We start from the raw sequence: 20,749 nt of genomic DNA, 5'->3' as shown, positions 1-20,749 counted from the left end.
TGTCTTTATTTCCATTTTTTTGGTCTCCACCTCCTCTGCAGGCACATAAAATGGCGTGGCCATTCCTGGAACCAGTGGATACGAATGACGCCCCGGACTACTACAGGGTTATCAAGGAACCAATGGGTGAGTGCACTGTTGTGAATTCAACGGTTTGTCTGGGCAGTAGGTTTGGATGTCACTCAATGTCAGCCTCAACATTTGCATTTTGGATGTTTCTTTGGAGCTAGAAGTGACCCAAGCCTAAATAACAATCTACTAAAATATTATAAGCACAAAACTTCAGGTAAAGATGCCTTTGTCTAGAACAGGGCTCTTCAACTCCAGGCCTCGAGAGCCCCTGTCCTGCAGGTTTTAGATGTGTCCCTGATCCAACACACCTGAATCAAATGGCTGAATTACCTCCTCAGTATGCAGTCAAGTTCTCCAGAGTCCTGCTAATGACTTCTATATTTGACTCAGGTGTGTTGAAGCAGAGACACATCTAAAACCTGCAGGACAGGGGCTCTCGAGGCCTGGAGTTGAAGAGCCCTGGTCTAGAAGTATGTCAGTCAAAACGGTAACACCCCTAGCGTTAATCCTTAACAAAATCCAGGTTGAGAAGTTATTAACAAAAGCTGTTCTCTGTCATCCTTGGCCCACACCTTGACCCATGTGACATTAATAGCTCACATGATGGTGGGCTGGGGTGGGATGTCTCAAGAAGGTAATTCACACCTTTGCCCCTGGTGACAGTAATGACCTACGTCTTGATTTACACCTTGGCTGCGCTCTTTAATGACTCACATGGTTACAGGGTGGGTCAGCAGCTCTCAGGACCACCTCCAAAGGGACAACCCCACTAGGAGTTAAATACCGGGGACTGTCCATCAGTTTTTTTTGTTTTTTGTTTTGTTTTTTTTGTTTGTTTTTTAGAACCTCTTCAGAGGTGAAACCATAAAAAGCTTCATTTCAAACACTTATTACTGTTGTACAGTTGTTAAATTACCTATAGAGACCAAAACCAACTTTTTTACCAGGCTGTAAATATGAGACTATAACAGGTGATTGTGCTTTATGACAGTGGAGTCTGTGGGGAATGCTTCACTTCTGTGGCCATCCTCTGTTGTAGTTTTTGACACTCCTATGTTGGCTTAATTTCCCAACCCGGAGGTTGCCTCTTGGTCTGGATTCAAGCATTCATTGTGTTGTTGTGTACTGTTGAAGCACCTGTACTTGTGCACATATTAAGCACAACTTCTTGCAACTTTTCTGAGAGCTCCCCTCCTGTTTATTTTGTCTAAAGGATGTATAACTCCTGAAGTCTTTTTCAGCGGGTTCTCTGAAATAAAGCACATAACCAAAAGGGAAATCTTGAAAGTGGTATCACTGAATCTAAAGCGTTTTAGCTCATTTACTAAAAATTGCATATGACAAATATTTTCTGCAGCATACTGTTGATTCTTGAGCTTGATTATTGTGATTTTCCTACCTTGGGCTTCTTAAGTTTCCCTTCTTTCTGTGCTGTCACTGCAGGTTAATTTAAACAAAAGTAATTTTTTCTTCCCAAAACTTTTATGAAGGTGTTCTTGTAATTCTTGAATTATTATAAAAATCTTTGCCCAGACAGAAATACAAAGCTGCTTTGGCATCAGTTTAAGTAGAATTTTGACTATTAACTACAGTAACTACTTCCGTAACTTTTATTCTTGAGTAATTAGTTCTTCTGTTAAGGAAAATACAAAATATACAGGCTTAAGCTCCTAGAATGGAAGAAAATGTTGTACTGTACTTTACTTTTGTACTTTTATGTACTGTACTTTTGCATAATTGTTAATTGATTAGTTAGTCTCATTAAAATATCTAAGGGGCACTATGCAACACTATATTAGGAGTCTATTAAATGCTATAATGCAAAGCTCTATAAACTATCAAACACCCTCTCTTTTTATAGCTCTGTGATCTACTTTTAGGGTTCCTTTCACTCTCAGCATGTATCCTCATGTCCCTCTTTCGCGTCTCCTCGCATATTAAGCTCTCCCTCTTCCTCCCTCTCTTGGAGAAGCCAAATGACAAATCTTTGGATTCATAGCATCAGTCTTAAACAGCACCGCTTTCTTAAAAAAAAAAATCACTTAATACATAAAGCCACTTGATAAAAAACTTTGGGAGAGGACACAATGTTCTTCTTGCTCAGAGTTCTTCCACATGCATCATCTCCTTAAGGTGCAATTAAGGGATCGGAAAATGGCGGCAGGGCAGTTATTTCTGAGTCATGAGAGGAGAAAAGAGCGAGGGAAGCTTAAGCTTGGATAATGAAAAGTATCGTAATTGTTGACGTGTGTAGCCTTGTTGTGGAGGAAAACTTAAAAACAAAAGTGGGAGTCGACATATAATTTGTAATGAGTTACTTGGAATGGGATTGGTTGGGAGTAATCCCTGTGCAGGCGATAAAATTGCTTCTGTACTGCTGTTTTTATTTTATAATTGCTTTCGGCTCTGGAAGTAACACCCAGGCTCTATATCTTAAACATTAAAAAACAGCCGCCAGGAGGGCAACACGAAGGAAGCCCTCCAACTCAGATCAAACCGGCCATGTAAATGGGGACTTGTGTCAACAGGCCTTTTTGAACTTCCATCCAAACAAACCTTTAATGAGCTGGTCCGTGTCTGCCGGACTCCCTGTGGAAAGGGACCAGCCCCACATTCAGCTCCTGTCGGCCTGGTCCTGGAAACTCTAGTCCTGCCCTCGCACGTCCACCGCAAGAAAAAGTCCTTGTTGGTTTACAAAAAAATAAAAAGAGCATTTGGCTGGTGAAGCTGCTGCCGTTGGTAGTTTTTGGAGGGTTTTGAGATGAAATCTGATGACAGAGAAGAAGGAGGTCTTTGATATTGACCATGAGGTTTGTGAGCCTCTGGCCATCTGGGTGGGGGTTAAAGAGGTTAAGAGTCGGATGTGTTTGTTTGAAACGCAGCCCTGGGGATGCCACGCAGAGCAAACTGCCAGCAGCAGCAGCTGCCAGTTAGCTTCTTTGCTAAGTCTCTTATTTTTATAAGTTTTCTGCTTGTTTTAAAAAGGTTAGTGACTCTCAAAGCTTCTTTTCGAGGGCGGCACTGATAACCATTTTTTTCTTTTTTTTTTTTCTCCTCAGAAATGACTATTAGATAATGGCGTTCTCCTCAGGAATGATGAATCGGTCACGTCTCAGTAACTAATCTGGAAGGCTGACTAGATCGAGGTTAATGCTGGCAGAGGTTGTGGATTTTTGCTGTCACATATAAAGTGATGCACTGTGCTCCCACGAAACATATTTGAACGTCTGTCAAGCACATACCACATAAGCTGCAATTACTTTGAAGCAGGCATGCTGATTTGTGGAACAAAATTGATTCGAAAACCCAGATATTTGTGCTCTGTTTCCGCATATGTGATGTAGTTCTCTGCCAGGAACTCCCAATTAAATGACGTTCATATTGCAAACTAGCCATAAAATCTTTTACCAAATATAACTTTAAATCTCCTTTTTCCTAGACCTTTCCACCATGGAGGAGAGGTTACAGAAACGCGAGTACATCAAGCTGACAGAGTTTGTAGCAGACATGACCAAAATCTTCGACAACTGCCGCTACTACAACCCCAGCGACTCGCCCTTCTACCAGTGTGCCGAGGTTCTGGAGAACTTCTTTGTCCAGAAGCTCAAAGGCTTCAAAGCCAGCAGGTAAGATGACGGTGAGGATGATGAGTACCATCAGCACTGAGTAGATGATGAGGATAAAAATAAGAAAATGGCAGCAGTGTGCTTTTAAAGGAGGGGGATGTTTTAATCCCCAGAATCAGAGAGAACTTCTTTCTGAAGTGTCCTTCAGAAAGACACCAAGTCATTAGAAGTTGCAGTTGTGGTGCTATATGGCTGACTCTGACCTGGAGAATTGTTAGATTTTTGTAGTGAGAGAAAAAATATTCATTTACTCCTGGTTGACTATCTTGTGTTCCTCCTAAATGTTTCAGTCACCTTCATTTTAGGGGGTAAATGCCCACTTAACCACCAAGCCTCTTCTGTCTTTGGACTAAGTCACTAACACTCTTAAAGGGACCTGTTGTGCTTATTCTGGGCTTTGATACAGCTCCTTAGTTCATTCTGTCTGAAAAAAACACTGTAGCTCTCTTCCCTTTAAGACCAGCGTTCTTGATTGGCTGCCCTTCACAAACAGAAGGTTCAGTTTATGTGCTCACAGCCAGAGCTGTGTGCCTGAGATGACCATAACAGGATTCACATCATATGGATCTAGTGTGGTCATGTTTAATATGAGCATCCATGATCATAAGGCCCGAGTCACACAGGCCTAGAGACCAGTCAGTGACACCCTGGTGACTTCCAGTCGCTAGGGAAAAATGTGTATTTCCTCACTGGTTGGTAAGTGGTTGCTGGAAGTTGCTTGCTTTTGCTAGGTGACACTTGTGAGGAGGGTGCCGCATCGAAATCCTTCTTGTTGATTGCTTTGGCCACTAGCAGGTTGCCGCAGTTGCCAGTAGTCTGCATGGAAAATGCTGACTACCACTCGTCATTTACTCTCTGAGCTGTACTGAATAACTGCAACACAGACCGGAAACGGAGAACGTTCACCTTCACAAGTAAAAGTTGCATCTTTTAAACTGTGTTGGCTGCAGCGCTAAGGCACAGCTTTCGCTTTGAAGGTGAACGGTCCCTGTTTTTGGTTTGCATTGCACTTTTTCACAGTTTCACTGCAGCTCAGAGAGTGGTTTGAGAGTGTTTGCAGACAATTCCACATCTTCCATGCAAACTACTGGCAACTGCGACAACCTGCTAGCAACCAACATGATTGCTAGGAGGCTTTCAGTGCAACACTGTATATTTGCAATATCACGTTATCTATTGACAGCAACCTCTCACCAACTGGTCACAGAATACACAATTCTCTCTACCAACCAGCAGTTGCCAGGGTGTCACTGACCCATCTCTAGGCCTGTGTGACTGAGGCCTAACTTATATATTTAACAGAAGGAAAAGCATAGAGTAGTTCCATTCTGAGATTTTCAAATCTTTCAGTATATCAGATTTATATAGTTGTGTATAATGTGATAATGAAGTGATTATTGGGTCATTTCTTTCCATGCACAGTAATTGTTTTCATTCACATCTTTGCTGTTTTTTGGTTGGATCTTCAGTTTTCACACATTCTGGCTTCAGTCAGCTGATTTTTGTGATCATAACAAACGTGCTTTCAGCTTTCACTGTGTCGATGGTGGATTTTGTGCTATCATTTGGTGCATTTTCCAAGCAAAAAAAAAAAAAGAAGGCAAATTTCTACCATTTAACCCAACATGTTTTATGACAGAGTGTAGGAAATAAGAGCTACGGGAACTTGACTCACAGAGTCTTGCTCCACTGTCTGTCTGTGCTTGGTTGTGCCTCTGAACTCATCTCACTGCACTGTCCTTGCTGCATCATGTGATTGCTTTGGCCGGATGCACACTATAAGATGGAAGGAATATAGTCACATTGTCATTCAGCTGGCTTTTTTTGTACAATAATTTGGCTGGGGGGGGGGGTTAGCTGAACATTTATCCATAGGTGGCAAGACTGCAGCCTTCTCCCATCTCAAAAGGTGGAGCTCCAGTGAGCATTTGAGCTGCAATGTTTGAATGTGTTCAGTAAGTCTTGTGGTCTGCATCCAGCTTAATGTGCCTGAGGCGGTGACGTACTTCGCCTGCATGTACTGACATCATCCATTCTCTCTCTTTGTCTCTCTCTCTTTCTCTTGCAGATTGTGATGTCAAACTCCTGGGTGCCGGGGTCACTCTTAAAACAAACAAAACATAATTTGCTATCCTGGACGTTGCTGTTTTTACTTGCTTTAAAAAAAAAAAAAAAAAAAAAAAAAACAGCGTTAAAAATTTTGTAAGAAAGTGCATATAATAAGACACACGTTAGGTGTGATCATTTTGTTTTATTTTAAAAGCAAATAAAAGAAAAAAGTTTCTACTGTCTTAAAAAAAAAAAAAAAGGAAAAAACATGGCAGCCATGTTGGTCGCACAAACCATTCAAGGGAAAATGTATTTTCTTTCACTTCCAACAGATGACATTTTTTTTGTTTGAGTTGGATTTAATGCAGAAAGAAGTTTTTCTAAGCTTGTTTGTCTCTGAGATTCAGTTTTCAATAACAGGTTTTGACACAAACACACACATTTACTTTTGATTTGGTAGAACTGTTTTTTGTTTTTTTTTTTGAGGGGGGTGGGGGGTCGTAACATGCTGCAATAGAACATTTTTACCTCATTTCTTTTTTTCTTTTTTTTTTTTTCTTTTTTTGTAACATTCATTAGATTTTCTTTATTGGCTGTACCCATGTAAAATATTTTATGTTCATATTATATCTTTTTGTGAATGACTATTTTTTATGTTCTAAAGGAAATAATGGTTTAAACTGTAAAAATAGAGTGAAGAAAAATCTAGTTTAGCTTTCATATTCAGAATATGGTGAGCTTCGCAGTCTCAGCTAAAAAAAAAAAAAAAAAATCACTATCAGGTCGACGTCAAAAACACACATTTCAGTAACATTTCACCAACATGGCTGCTTGGTCTGCATCAATGTGTCTGACCCACTGGCATCCAATATGTGTTTTTGTAAAAAAAAAAAAAAAATTTTTTTTTTTTTTTTTTTTTTGTATTTCCCCTAGTCATATTTTTGTCACATTGTAAAGCCTTTAATAAAAAAAAAAGAAACAACAACCAGAAGTTTTCCAACTATTTTCTTCCTCCTCTCTTTGCCTGTCTCTGTAGGTCACATAACAACAAGCTGCAGTCAGCTGCCTCTTAGCTCTCTTCTAAAAAAAAAAAAAAAAAGAAAGAAAGAACAGATGTCAAAACGACACGGCTTGTGGTTTCCTCTGACTGATTAAGAACCGTGGTCCAAGTCAGGCTGCATCTGAACCTGAGTCCTCTCTGGAGGAGAGCTGCCCCTACCCCACACAACACCTCATCTGCACCTGCAGTGCTAAGGGGAAAGAAGTGAATTGAAAAAGCCCTGTTTTTCTTCCAAAGTGTCAGGTGGCTCTAGTGACAGAGACTCTGCCTGGCAGCCTTTTACATCCCAAGCAGCCATTCCTACCAGTGTAGCCCCTCCATGAGAAGAAAGACTGGAGAGTGCAGATGGCGAGGCAACGAATCTGGTTGGATGGTCAGTGGCAGCCTAATCTTACGGCAGCAGCAGACTCTTGAAGTTTATTCTGTAGCTGATGGCTATTTTTGTGTATCCTATATAGCAAAGTGTCAGCTTCTAACCCCCTTCTTAACTTCATGCTGTCACGTTTTCATGATGCAAACATCCCACTCAATGTTAGTCACTGCTTCGAATGGAAATGCCTGTAAATGTGTACAGCCGATGTCAGGAAATGTTTCATCCGAAACAAAATGTGCAGGCTTCACATCCAGCTTTGGAGTTGACTTCCCTAATATTTAATAACCGCATGCCTGAAGGCAGCGGTGATTTTGTCGGTGCCGAAGGAGCGTCACCAAAAAAAATTAACCCCACAAAGAGTCCTGAAGATGCAGCATCACCTTTCATTTTTTCAGACCTAGTTCCATCAGCCCGATTATTTGACCACATTATTTTCAGGTTTGAAGCACTGCATGAAGCATGAACCAGCCTCATAAAACTTTGTCAATCAGGGGCACATTTTGCTGTATATAATCAAAGTAGCCTGCTGATGCTCACATGATCCATCTCTAAGAGAAGCTCAAATTGTTTAAAAAAAAAAAAAAAATGGTTGGGATACATTTTTCTGTCAGGACATCATTTGAGGGGTCTTCAATTTGTCTGAGTGCTACAGTGCTTTCATGCTTTCCACAGGGAACACCCAGAATAAGCCGCCCCACCCACAGCATCCTGCCGTTCTTTTGACCCCCCCCCCCCCCCCCCCCCCCATTTAGTGTTCTTCTGAAATGCAAGTTTAAAAAAAAAAAGTCAGCTAGTTCTGTGCCTCCTTAAACTTGACTAGTTGAATGAGGCCAAATTGTGAAGGGGGGGTGGAGGTGAAACTTGCACGAGGCTTAAACAACCTACAAGTACTGCACCCTCCTCTCATCAAACTTCAGTGTCTGTTTCTGTCGGTGGCTGAGTCTGTAAGTCTGTCTCCCCTTATCTTTCAGCCACTTCTTCCAGCATATTTCACTGAAGTTGACAGGTTGGCTCACATGTGTCTCTCAACTCTGCCTCAAAGCATGGTTAAGTAATTGGGTAATGGACTTTTCCACTCACAATCAACTCAGTTATGTTGCGGTCCGCGGCAGCAGAGTAAACTCTGAGTGGGGACTGGGGAGTCTTTGTACCACGGGGTTTGTATGAAAATTTTATAGCTGCATTTTTGGCATTTCTGGGTGCATTTTTGTAATTTGTGATCATCAGTTTTGTAGGAGGAAAGCAGTTATAAGGCACAGTTACAGTTGTCTTTAAGTTTACATGTTGGAAACTGTTTATAATCAGGAAATCTTTCAGTTTTAATCACAAAGTTTTTACATTTTTGGGTGTTTTAGAGTTGAGAGATAATGTAGCTTCTGTCTTCTTCTGTCTTTTCAAACGTGAGTCACTTTGTAATTTGACAATAATGTGCTTTATCCACTGTTTGTAATCTCTATTGTATATTATTGCTGTCCAAATATGTAGAGATGAGAGATTTTTAGAGTAGTAGAAACTTTTATTTTTCACTATTTGAACCAGCAACTAAGCCCGCCTGTATATTTTAACTGTCTATTTTTTTCTCTTTAAAGTGAACTCTACATTTAGGTGAAATTGCCCTTTATATTAAAAGTGCTGCATATTGTGAGCATAAAGGTGTTGAATGGGGTAGAGTGACACAGTAACTCTTGTACAGAGTTTTTCTTTTTTGTAAGAAACCAACCAGTTCAGCATAACGTCTATATTGACATTGCATTTCTTGTATTATTTATTCATATCAATGAAAAGTTCTCAGTTTTTTGAGTAATGTTGAAGAAACGTAAACTGCAGATAAAAAGTACTCTATGTTTTTAACAGATTGTGGCAACTCTGAGGAGATTCTCTTTTGTACTTGATAGGACATTTCATCCTAGATAATAAAGTAATGTTTTTGACACCAGTGTTTTCTGTCATTGTCTCTGCTTATTAAGTTTAGTACAAGGTTTGTTTGTTTTTGTTGTATAATAACGATAATAGCATGGTCGAGATGACCTGCTGAAGTTCAAACTGAGCATCAGAATGAGGAAGGAAAGGTGATTTAAGTGATTTTGAATGTGGCATGGTTGATGGCAGACATGCTGGTCTGAATATTTCAGAAACTACTGATCAATGGATTTTCCTGCACAATCATCTCTAGAGTTTACAGAGAATGGTCCAAAAAAGAGAAAATATCCAGTAAGTGGCGGTTCTCTGGGTGAAAATGCCTTGGTTGTAACCACTCATTACAACCAAGGTATGCAGAAGAACGTCTCTGAATGGACAGCGCATCAAGCCTTGAAGCAGATGGACTACAGCAGCAGAAGACCACACTGGGTGCCACTTCTGTCAGCTAAGAACAAAAAGCGGAAGCTACAATTCACACAGGTTCACCAAAACTAGGCAATAGAAAATTTTTTAAAAAAGTTTCAGTTTCTGCTGCCACATTTGGATGGTAGATCTCAGTTTGGTATAAACAACTGGAAAGCATGAATCCATCCTTCCCTGTGTCAACGGTTCAGCCTGCTGATGGTGGTGTAATGGTGTGGGGGATATTTTCTTGGCATACATTGGGCCCTTTTAGTACCAACTGAGCATTTTTTTTTTTTTAAATGCCGCAGTCTACTGGAGTACTGTTGCTGAACATGTCCATCCCTTTAGGACCACAGTGTACCCATCTTATGATGGCTGCTTCTAGCAGGATAACACACCATCTCACAAAGATCAGATCATCTCAAAACTGGTTTCTTTAACATGATGGTGAATTCACTGTACTCAAATGGCCTCCACAGTCACCAGATCTCAATCCAAGAGAAGATCACCTGTGGTGGAATAGGAGATTTGCATCATAGATTTTTCAGCTGACAAATCTGCAGCAACTGTGTGATGCTATTGTGTCAAAATGGACCAACAACTCTGAGGGATGTTTCCAGCATCTTGTTTAATCTGTGCCACGAAGAATTAAAGCAGTTCTGAAGGCAACAGTGGTCCAACCTGGTTTTAGCACGTAGCCCTAGGAAGTGAAAAAAATTAGGGCCACCCAAAAATGTCTTTTTACAAAATTTTATTATTCAAATGGTCTAAAATGCAAACTGATTCTCACAAAGGCAGCTGGACTTATTTTTGTTTATGTATTTCTCTGGTGCGCTACCTCTGAATTAACACAACCCCAGTAAAGAAAAAGGAAGAGATGAACCAACAGTAAGTCTTAACAAGTACTTATAATGCTGCTTTTGAAATAGGTTACTGCATATAAATATAAGGCTTAAAGTCCAGGCAAGAGGTGTCCCGCTGTTCTGAATCAGTGGCACATGAGACCACCTTGATAAAATGGTCTCGTGTGCTCAGCAGCAAAACTCTAAGCACTCCATGGAAGTTTTACTGATGCCAGTGAAGAGAAACCTACTGTTGATGAGACAAGATGAAATAACAGAGTGAATAATCTCTTATTAAGCATGAAAAACGAACAGGCAGAGTTATAAAATATTATCTAAAATATGAATAGACAGAGACTGTGGGTCTACCCCAGGGCCTCCTCCCAGTGGGACATGCCTGGAACACCTCAGCCAGGAGGCACTCAGGAGGCATCTTAGTCAAGATGCGTGAACCACTTTAACTGGCTTCTTTCAATGTGAAGGAGTGGCAGCTCTACTGTGATGACTGAATTTCTCACTCTAAGGGTGAGCCCAGCCACCCTATGGAGAAGTTTAGAAAAAGAACAAATAAAATTGAACTTGTGACATTTAAGCTACCTTACATAGCTTAAATGAGGTCATTATTTGCTGAGAGGGGGCATGTATGAAGTAAACATGAATAGGACCCAGAATAGAACCTTGGGGTACGCCACAGTACAAATGCATTGACTTCACCTCATTATCTGGAAATTACTTATTAACATTACTTTGCATATCTGATATGGAGCTGTACTCCAGGCTCCTGTTTTCACATTAAAATGATACTTTTTTTTTAACTGGGCAAAATGGAGTAGGCTACTTGCCGATGGTCCTGTATCCTCAGGGTCCCAATGACCCCGACGCTAATTATGAGTTGACATGATAAGAAACACTTGTATTAATAGGCACTGTTTTATAGAGAGGTTAGACGAGAGGCAGACTAAAGCAACAGAAGCAGGGGTCTCCACAGGGGCCACAGCTAATTGTTCCTATGAGGCCCCTTGGTGAGTTGATCAGGCTCTAAATATGAAGTTCAGCCTTCAGCTTAAATCGTTAGCTGCCTGTTTAAGGCAAGCGTGAGGGACAAGGTCATGACCCCTGCGCTAAGACATACCATCTAGTCCTGTGATGAAATTACCAAGATGACACATCCAGCCACCACCTGCTTTGATCTTTCACTTTTCTCACACACCCCTCTTCCCCACCCCCCCAGTCTCTTTAACCCCCCCACTCAAACCACTAAATGGCTCCAGAGACTTCAGTGGACACTGAACACACCACAGATGACCACAAGCCCAAAGTCATTTGGGGTTGAGGGGGGCACTTCACACAGGAAGCAACTCGTAGATATTTCCACCCCACCCCCTTCCCCTCTTTCTCTCTCCCCCCTCCTCCTTTACATCCTCTGTCATGAGGAATGTCCTCCCGCTGTGATAGTAGCCACAATGTGGAGCAGGCTCCTGTTTCCTGCCCACATGCATGTGTTCCCTCCAGCGCTGATCCCAGATAGGGGCTTCACCGAGCCTGGGAACTGACCTGGGCTGACAGACGTGCAGAGGGGGAGAAAAGAGGCTCAGCGCTGCCTACATCAACATCCAAATTCCCAAGTCAGCCTCTCTTCAAAGAGGTCAGGCCGAGACCTTTGGTTGCTAAACTCTAATTAGGTTGGTAACTCCTTGTCATGCACTCAGTGGGAGTGAAAATGAGGGTCACTGCTGGTAGATATGTGTGATTGTGTGAGCCAGGAGGTGCTGGTTTTGAGATAAATAAATTCTTCACAGGGCCACTGAGTACAAAACAAATACACATTTTTATTGAGTTCATGTTTAGTAAAGCAAAGTAAGCGTTCAGTGCAAATCTTTTCCCTTTCATAAGAAGCATGAGCTCAGAGTCGTACTACAATCGAGCCTGGGATATTTGATTAAATAAGAAGCTATCCCTTTAGAAAGACAGACCCAACAACACCCCTTCTATAGCTTCACTTCCCTCCCTGTGTTATTTTACACAACTGTCTGTATTCCTCCTCCTCTTTGCTCCCTGCCTCACTTTTCCTCTGATCCTGCCGACATACTTTAAATACCCCCTTTGAGTGCTTGCCGTCTCAGAGGAGTATGTGTTTGTGTGTAAGAAAGAAAGCAATAGCTATCCCAAAAAGGAGCTGTGACGGAGGCACTTCTTTCAGTCATGTGTCCAGGTGTGCAGAGGATCAGATTCCCGCGATTAGACTTATGGCATACTCCCAACAACACCGCACCTCCTCCTCATTCAGCAAGACTCCTTTTGATGTCCCAGTCTACTTAGGGAGACATCATCGTAGATACATAATTAAAGTTAGTAAAGTAAGCCGCTCTCATGACATGCAAAGTCTCTGCTCAGTCTCTCTTTTTCGTCCTCCTCCTCTTCCTCCTCCACTGGGGCTTTGGTGCTGCTTTAAAGCCCCTCAATTCCCTTCCTTTTAATAGTGCATTTCCTGCTTAACATTATCACCCACAGTGACATCATGCAGAGGACTGAGTGCTGCAAACCAACACAGTTCAGTGCAATACAATATTCTGCATTCATTGACTAATTAAAGCAAGATTTACATGTTTTCAAGAAATTATAGAAACTGACAAATTACAGATAAAAAGATTTAAAATAATTTTGGAAACATTTGGGCAGAAGTGTTTCACCTAAGCCAGATTTACTTCATGTCTTTGTGCTGTTGGATTATTGTAGAAATACAGAGAAAACCTTTCATTAAAGGAAAACTCAACTCTTTTTGAATTAATGGGATGTCTCACATTCCCTCTAGCAATACCATCTACAGTTTATTACTCAAAGACAGGAGCAGTGTTTCAAACCCAAACCAGAATATAACTGGAGGGGATACTGCTGCACATCTGATTTTTTTTTTTTTTTTTTTTTAATGTTAAGTTTTACAGGAATGCTGAGATAATGATCTCAATAACCCTCTGTGGTCTGAGTCCCCTAAATGCCTTAATCCTTAGATCCTAACCCTATTATCTGGGGAATTATAAGAAAGAGTTTCTTGGGAAAAAAAGGTAAATTGTCCCCTATATGCTAAGCGAACAATTTTCAAAATATAAAAATAGAATATTCTGATATTGCAGGGTTAAGGGTTATGATTTACCATTTTAAAGTTTATTCAGAAAACCCCTTTTCTCAGGTAAATGCATTACTCTTCCATTAGCAATATTCCCACTCGGTACACTAACAAGTGAGCTAAAGATGAGCCCAATTTCCCTTTTAAATGTGATCGACTTTAATGCCTTATTAGTTTAGGGACTTCATGAACCAGCCATGAATGAAAAAGTGTTTGGGGGAAAAAAACATTTAACTGTAGCTGCTCGTGTTTTCTGTCCAAAAGACCACAAGTCAGCAATTTTGGATCTTAAAACATAAGTAAAAACAAGATGATCCAGTCTTATAATAGCATCACAGCAGTCCATGTGAAACTCAATCGATGCTTTTCACCACATATCTTCTGTCCTGCACAATAATGAGGGGCTACTTAATATCAGTTCAGCTGCAGTGTCTCTTCCCCTGCAGCGAGGAGGCGATAGTCTTATCTCTGGTTCACCTACACCTGGAGTGGGTGGCCTCCAGAGCTTTCTGGTGTCGCCGCTTGTTGTACCTCTTGACGTAGCTGTTGCTTCGCAGGATGCCATCCCCAGGCTTCAGTTTACTACCCAGCACGTTCAGGAGGTCAGTGGGGAGATGGCGTCTTCGGTGGTAGATCTGGCCCATTATGATGTATCTGGTCCCTTGGGAAGAAAAAGAGCAAATGTTGAAGTGACAAAACAAAAAGTGCAAAGTCAAAAAAATTTTGTGTTTGCACTAGACGTGTTCTGCTGAGCCCAAGAAAAAGCAATTTCCATATCCCACAAAGGGATGCTTTGGTGTTAAGTTGCCACATGGTTTTTGGTCTGAGGGTTGCACTCATGTAAAATATCAATTATCAAACTGTACTTTTCACGATTTATTCCTTTAATCTGGTCTCTTGATTATTCAGGAACAAAGAACTTAACAGCTAGGGGACACTACAAATGAGTATATATTAAATATTATTTATTTGTCAACTAACTACACAACATAACTAACAACAAAAAAACACAATTAATAGGTACACAGCTATTATTACCACTCAGGAAAGCTCAACCTGCACAGTAATACTTTGCAAGGATTCAGACCATTTTTTTTTTTTTTTTTGTCTTTTGAAGCTTTTGAGCGACACTGTAACACTCACCAAGTTTGATATCAGGGCAAGGCTTGCTGCACTTGTAGGTGTCCAGGACCAGAAGGCGGACTTTGAAAAAGAAGCTGTCTGGAGTCACGTACAGACGGCTCATCTTATAGAAGCCATCATCGCTCACCATCAGTGTGATGAGCCGTATTCCTTTGCGTAAAACGTCAATGTCATGGACAATCCCATTGACAGCTGTGTTAGATGGAGACAAAAACATGACCATTGTAAACAATGGTGGCTTTCAGGTTTTATGCACTTTTAGAGAGAATAAGGTTAGATATTTCCCCTTGTTTCCAGTCTTTACACCGATCATGTATAAATCATAATTCTGAAGCTGTCTCTAACTTATTCTCAGCATAATGCATTTCCTATTCCCGTTCCTTGAAACTGCTACTTTTAGTGCCAAAGGTCATACTTTCATAATCCAGTTATTGCATACATAGATTTCTTTATTATAAAATATTTAAAGCCATAGAGGCACTAATTAGTTTATGTCTAATGTGAACAGCAAGTTTTAAAGGGACAGTTAACTTCAATTAAATTCATGTACTTTTGCTCTGGCCTGTAGTGCTAATTATCCATCTGTACTGTGCCAGCTTTGATATTCTCAGAAGAAATGTCTGCCTCCACTTGATGGTGGAACTGAGTAAAATAAAATAAGCTAGGTCTCTATGATGGCTATTTTGAAAAAAATCCACAAACCTTGCAGTTTGCTGTATGAACTATTTTCTTCTTTAGGAACTGCCCACCTTATTGCTCTGAAGAAGAAAGAAAGTATCTAGCATAGACTGCATATAAAAAATGGACATAGACGCCTTTTGGTTTGCGAAGTCCCATTTTTGAAACCTCAAGTTGAGCATTTTTACTGTCACCATCTGAGCTTTTTGAAAGCTTTCACAAACACGGTGCGTACTGTGAAACCGAGGGACGCTGCCCACTGATATATAAAACTCTTCTAGTCTAACTGAGCACTCAGAGTACAAGCCACATTCACCCATTCACACATATACACACAATCATAAAGCCCTTTATTCTTAAACCTTGAAGGCAGCAAGGAGATAAAACCTTCAGCCTTCCGATTGGTGGACAACCCAGAAGCTTACCCGTCATAATCTTTCTGGAGACTAATGGGGACCATAATTTCACAAAATGTAATTCAGTAAAAATTTAAACTAACTAGAAAAAAGATACAATTTGTAGAAATTGTGTGGGTAGACAAAAAGTTGTGGAAATAAAAAGAGCTGAAATCAGTAAAAAATGTAAAAAGTGAAACAATTCAGATTCTCCATAGAAATTTCAGAAATGTCTGAAAATTTCATAAAACTTAAAACTGTCAGTGTTTGAAAACCGTAAACGATATAAACAAACAGAGTAATACCTGAATAGTTCAAGGTCCTGGGACCCGTTTAAAGTTTGAATTTGGTCTGTAGCTCAAAGTATGCTGAACTAAAAAAAAAAAAAAAATATATATATATATATATATATATATATATATATATATGGAAAATAACTACAGGCCAGAGGGAAAAACCTGTTAAATTGATTCTGTGGGTGACCTGTTGATTTAAATGTTCAGGAATGTTCATTATTTGATAAGGAAGGCCGGGATTGAAAAATCAGCACCGTTGAACTGGAAACCAAACAGTCTCTCTTTGTCTCACATTAGATACATACCAAACTCACTGTAGCAGTAATACTCCTTCTCGTCCTTCTCCTTCCTGCACTCGCTCATGCAGAAGGCGTCATTTGTGAAGTCGGACTCTGTGGAGAAAGAGAACAAGCACAGCACAGAGTCAGGGGGGAGGATGAGGGGGAAAAAAGGGTGACTAACTCTCATTAGAAAAGACGAGGCTGTCATTACGAAGCCCAGGCGTCACATTCCTCGGCAGGGGACTGGAGGAGGTGGTGTGTGTCACAGGATCACGCTGATGTTACTTTTTTTTTTTATCTTAATTGCCAAATCAGAACCTTCTCGCTTGCTTTGCGTTATTTTCATTATAACCACGAGTGCGCACAGGGGACGCATCGATAGCCAGATTTGAGGCAAGCGGTTATAATTAGTGGCAGGAGATGTTAATTACCTACCAGAGGGAAAAGACAAAACCACCACTCTCATCACAGCCCTCTGTGTGAACTCTGTGAACTGTGTCAGTATATATGACTATGACATTATTGTTATTTTAAATCAACAAATCTGACTTTTCAAAATGATATTAGTCTTTTAAAGTATGGGACAAGAGATTGTAGTGAGTAACTTTTTTTTGCACTTTTTTCTGCTTAAAATAAAATTTAGTTTGGGCCTTTTTTTTGTGAGCAAATGTCATCTAAACTCAACTTTTCATGAAGCACAGTTGACAAAATTTAATCCAAAGACAGCTTTTTTCATTCTGTAACAAATGTTTTTGTTGGTTTGGTAATTTGCACTTATCTAATATAGTATTTAAAGGCCAGAGGCCGTGGATGATTACTGGTGAGAAATATTGTAATATTAAAGAACAAAGATCTTCCCATCTGGCTAAAGTCTTACATGAGTTTAATAATTTAAAATCTATACTCCCAGAAGGGAGTAAGGGTCTGTCTTAAGATCCTGTCTTAAGATATGTGGACAGCACTGTAATTATGCACAGGTCACATTTTGAGGTCAGGAAACCAAAAAATCCTCCCATACCTCGCCGCATGATGTCAAACTGATAAAGCAGGCTGGAGGAGCGCCGGTTAAAGATCACCGGCGGGCGGCTGTTGTTCCGGGTCGCTGCACTGATGCCAGACTGATAGAGACTGGACTTCCCCGGCCGGTTCTCCTCTGGGTCCATGCGTCGGTTGGGGGAATCTCTGCGTGGGGGAGAAGCTGGCTGTTGTGGCTGAGCCTGAGGTTGCGTGTGAGGTGGCGCCCTGGGTCTGGAGTTGGGGTGTCCCTCTGGATCACCGTGCTGCGAAGGACTGACGTTGGACTGGGCGTCCTGATTGGTTTTCTGTACTGTGCGGTTAGTAGAAGCACCTGGAGCTGCTGTCAGCTGGGTTTTGGGATGCAGACCAACAACGTCTGGTCTGGCTTTCTCACTGTTGTGCTCCTCCAGGCGGTCGCTCTTGGGGCCTTTTTTGCTCTTGCTATGGGGACTGTGGTGGCGAGGGATGTGGGCCAGGTCGGTGTGCTTGGGCCACACAGCAGACGGAAGAGGCTGGAGGTTGAACTTGGACTCACTGCTCTTGCTGCTTTTCTCTAGGAGCTCGTTGATGGGCAGGTTGGGCTCTTTAACCACCAGTCTGCTCTGATTGTTAGGAGCTGGATCTGCAAAGCTGCTCTGACCCTTTTCTATCAGTGTGTATAGACCTACAGTTGAAACACAAAAATCTACACTTTAGTTGCATAATCTGACAAAAGATTGCTACAACAATGGATAAATTTTGTGTAAATAATAAGCTGGACCTTCCTTGAAACTTGGACAAATTCTTGGACTCATATCAATAAAGTATGAGCATTATTTTAAGTAGCTTTTATGTTTTTTTTCACAGCTATGAACAATATTATACATTATTATTTATAAAACGTACAGTATGATGTCAGCTCACTCAGCAGCTTATCTAAATTAAATTATACAACTGTAATGGCATGTAATATTTTCTCTCATGCAGTCAAAATAAAATAGAGATATTTATGAATAATAATATCACTGAACACTGGTTGCACATAAAGCTAGTAGGAATTAGGAAATTCCTACTATCTTCCTAAAGCTATTAGGAAAAAAATCCACTCACCATTAACCACATGCTCCTCTGTGTTGTAAAGAGGAAACACCACAAACAAAAGTGTCAGAGTAATCCCTGTCATCCTGGATGCTCACTGTGGACACACTTTAGGCTCTGCTACACAGTTGGGATTCCTGGGATTTTTATAGGCGTGCACTCAGGAAGGAGATGGGATGGGATGGAAAGGGAGGTGGTGGGACGTCCCAAACACAGAAATAAACACTTTGACGTGACACTCCTTTCATTCATGCATAGATTCAGAATAAGCCCACAGGGTTGTTTACAATATGTGAGGGAAAATGTGACTCTGCGCATATTGTCTGCATTACACAAAGTCAGATTTTATTCAAATGGGAACCTTTCCTCGGATGTGGTTTCCAGTTGACTATTATAAGTGTCATTACTTGGGTTTTTGGACATTTAATAATAATTAGACCAATTAGATTAAATATGCATCATCATAGGAATAAGATTAGGAATATGAGCTAATAACACTCTTTATGAGTTAACATCCTTCCTCACTTAAGTTAGACGGATGGAGGATACACGAGTCTTCACTGCCCTCTGGTGAGCTGAAATAGAGGTCTGCCAAAAAGCGATGGCAGATGTGTTTTTTTCATGTCTGATATTTTGGCTTGTATTGGTAAATAGGCTGTAGTAACAAGATTTACAAAGGGGTTACATATAAGATAATGTTTTGCATGCATCTTTATGACTCTTCATTATTGTACCTACTCTGTGTTCTCTGTGTTTTCGACCACTTAAAGTATCTTTATAGAACTGTTATGTGGCCAGATCTCGCTTGAAAAAGATATTTTTAATGTCAATAACACATTTTACCTGAATAAATAAAGAATATATAAAAATTATGTTGCTAAAAAAAAAAAAAATGTCAGGAATGTTCTTTCTGGCTCAAAATGACTTGATATCATTCATTAGAGATATGTTTGACACGCGTTTGATAAATTATAGTCCAACAACTGCAGTTTAAATACAGGCAGTCATTTTTTGGCACGACACTGGCAAACAATTCAAAGTCAGTGACAAACATGAAGAAGCCAGACAAGAAGAAATTGCTTTGTCTCAACAGTTTGATCCTGTGATGTCAATATTTCAATCCTCACACTGTCACTGGCACGTAAACATGGCCCATTTCTTCCATTTCTCTCTACACTCTTCCTCATTAAGTCTTTTCTTATGAGTCACTTGCTCCATAACATATAATATATTCCACTCACAATTTTCAGCCATTCATCTTCTGTTGGTGGGTCTAGTTTGTACCATCTCTTTGTTTTTTTGCAGGCTGCTAACAAGATTTTGACGCAATATTTCCTACCATATTACCTAAATACAACACAGTACACAACCTTGATATATGGTAACCAATATAAAGCCAAAAGACATAAGGATGGTTTACATTTACTGCTCCACACTGTCTGCTAGATAGAAATTTACTCCTAATTTGGGGTTGGGGTGACAAAGAATCTCATTAAATTCGTTCAACTGTGTTTTCTCCAACTACAAAAATTAATCTTGTTTAGAGAGAAATATGTCATATAATGTTGTAACTTGGTTGTTTATTTTAAAAAATGCTTCTGCTGTATTTGCGCAGTTTAAAAGTAGTTAGAAAAAAAAAAACTAAACTGAACTCTTTGCAACATGGACCATAATGTGGTGGTACAAGTTCTCTGAGGCGTTTTTGTGTAGACCTGCTGTATGTTGCTAGATTCTACCTAGGACCTAATGAAAATTGTATAATGATGAATGACTCTGGTTTTTGTTCTTTTCATTGATATATTTATTTTATATATTTCATGTAACTATGTAGATCAATTGAATACCAAATATATCTATAGTAGGTTAGTTTGCATTTATAGTTAAGGTACCAACCATTACATGTTACCTGCAGGCAGAGTGAAAACAGTATTCATCATATAACGCAATTATCACATTAGAGACACAATAAATAACCGTGTGTAACAGACTTCTAACACTTACTGGAATTGAATCTGGGTCCTCCTTCAGAATTGGTGGAAGAGCTCGCAATCCAACCCTGAAAAGGAAGCTAAATACGACCCAGATGGGACTCGAACCCACAATCCCCAGCTCCGGAGGCTGATGCCTTATCCATTAGGCCACTGGGTCATTACGTCGCAGCCATAGTAAAAAATTCCTTATGAAAATACGAAACCGAGTACGGAGGCGTGTATTGGGAACGCAAAGATTAAATTTTCGTTTGATTTGGCAGGGGAATAATTAGCCGCGGAAAAATGGATGACTCTGACGAAGCAGCATTATTTAGCACACGAAGAATAAGCCACCGCACAGAGCTGTTGACACTTTTTCTCGCGATAATGACAGCCGTTGCCTTTGACAACGGTTTTGTTG

The 20,749-nt window shown here is 40.4% G+C and overlaps 2 protein-coding genes and 1 non-coding gene across 7 annotated transcripts in view; 1 reads left to right on the top strand and 2 right to left on the bottom strand.

Annotated features, from left to right (window-relative positions):
- Positions 1-6,854, top strand: part of LOC115778981 (nucleosome-remodeling factor subunit BPTF) — a 55,033-nt gene extending 48,179 nt beyond the window's left edge. For 2 of the 3 annotated variants that reach the window (XM_030727408.1, XM_030727391.1), the window contains 3 exons: positions 42-126; positions 3,512-3,698; positions 6,784-6,854. In XM_030727408.1, coding sequence (XP_030583268.1) covers positions 42-126; positions 3,512-3,698; positions 6,784-6,820 — 309 coding nt within the window. In that variant the 3' untranslated portion in view covers positions 6,821-6,854. Of the gene's footprint in view, positions 1-41; positions 127-3,511; positions 3,699-5,766; positions 5,885-6,783 lie in introns of those variants that run through there. The other variant, XM_030727400.1, reaches the window with a different exon arrangement.
- A 5,335-nt stretch (positions 6,855-12,189) lies between these two features.
- Positions 12,190-20,748, bottom strand: LOC115783766 (UPF0450 protein C17orf58 homolog). 3 transcript variants are annotated; one of them, XM_030734756.1, is made up of 6 exons: positions 20,360-20,748; positions 18,371-18,517; positions 17,283-17,945; positions 16,289-16,375; positions 14,615-14,806; positions 12,190-14,132 (listed from the first exon to the last, which is right to left on the bottom strand). In XM_030734756.1, exons 2-6 carry the CDS (start codon positions 18,441-18,443, stop codon positions 13,945-13,947), a joined length of 1,203 nt encoding a protein of 400 aa, XP_030590616.1. In that variant the 5' UTR covers positions 18,444-18,517; positions 20,360-20,748; the 3' UTR covers positions 12,190-13,944. The 3 variants fall into 3 exon arrangements, with proteins under 3 accessions (XP_030590616.1, XP_030590625.1, XP_030590631.1); XM_030734765.1 differs by having other exon boundaries at positions 18,371-18,388; positions 20,360-20,422; XM_030734771.1 differs by lacking the exons at positions 17,283-17,945; positions 18,371-18,517.
- trnar-ccg (transfer RNA arginine (anticodon CCG)) lies at positions 20,434-20,506 on the bottom strand. The gene has a single exon. It is a non-coding gene; the product is annotated as a tRNA-Arg (tRNA).
- Position 20,749: the final 1 nt, after the last annotated feature.

Source organism: Archocentrus centrarchus, chromosome 1 (assembly GCF_007364275.1).
Source record: "Archocentrus centrarchus isolate MPI-CPG fArcCen1 chromosome 1, fArcCen1, whole genome shotgun sequence".
Lineage (NCBI taxonomy): Eukaryota > Metazoa > Chordata > Actinopteri > Cichliformes > Cichlidae > Archocentrus > Archocentrus centrarchus.
This window is presented reverse-complemented; position numbering and strand designations above follow the sequence as displayed.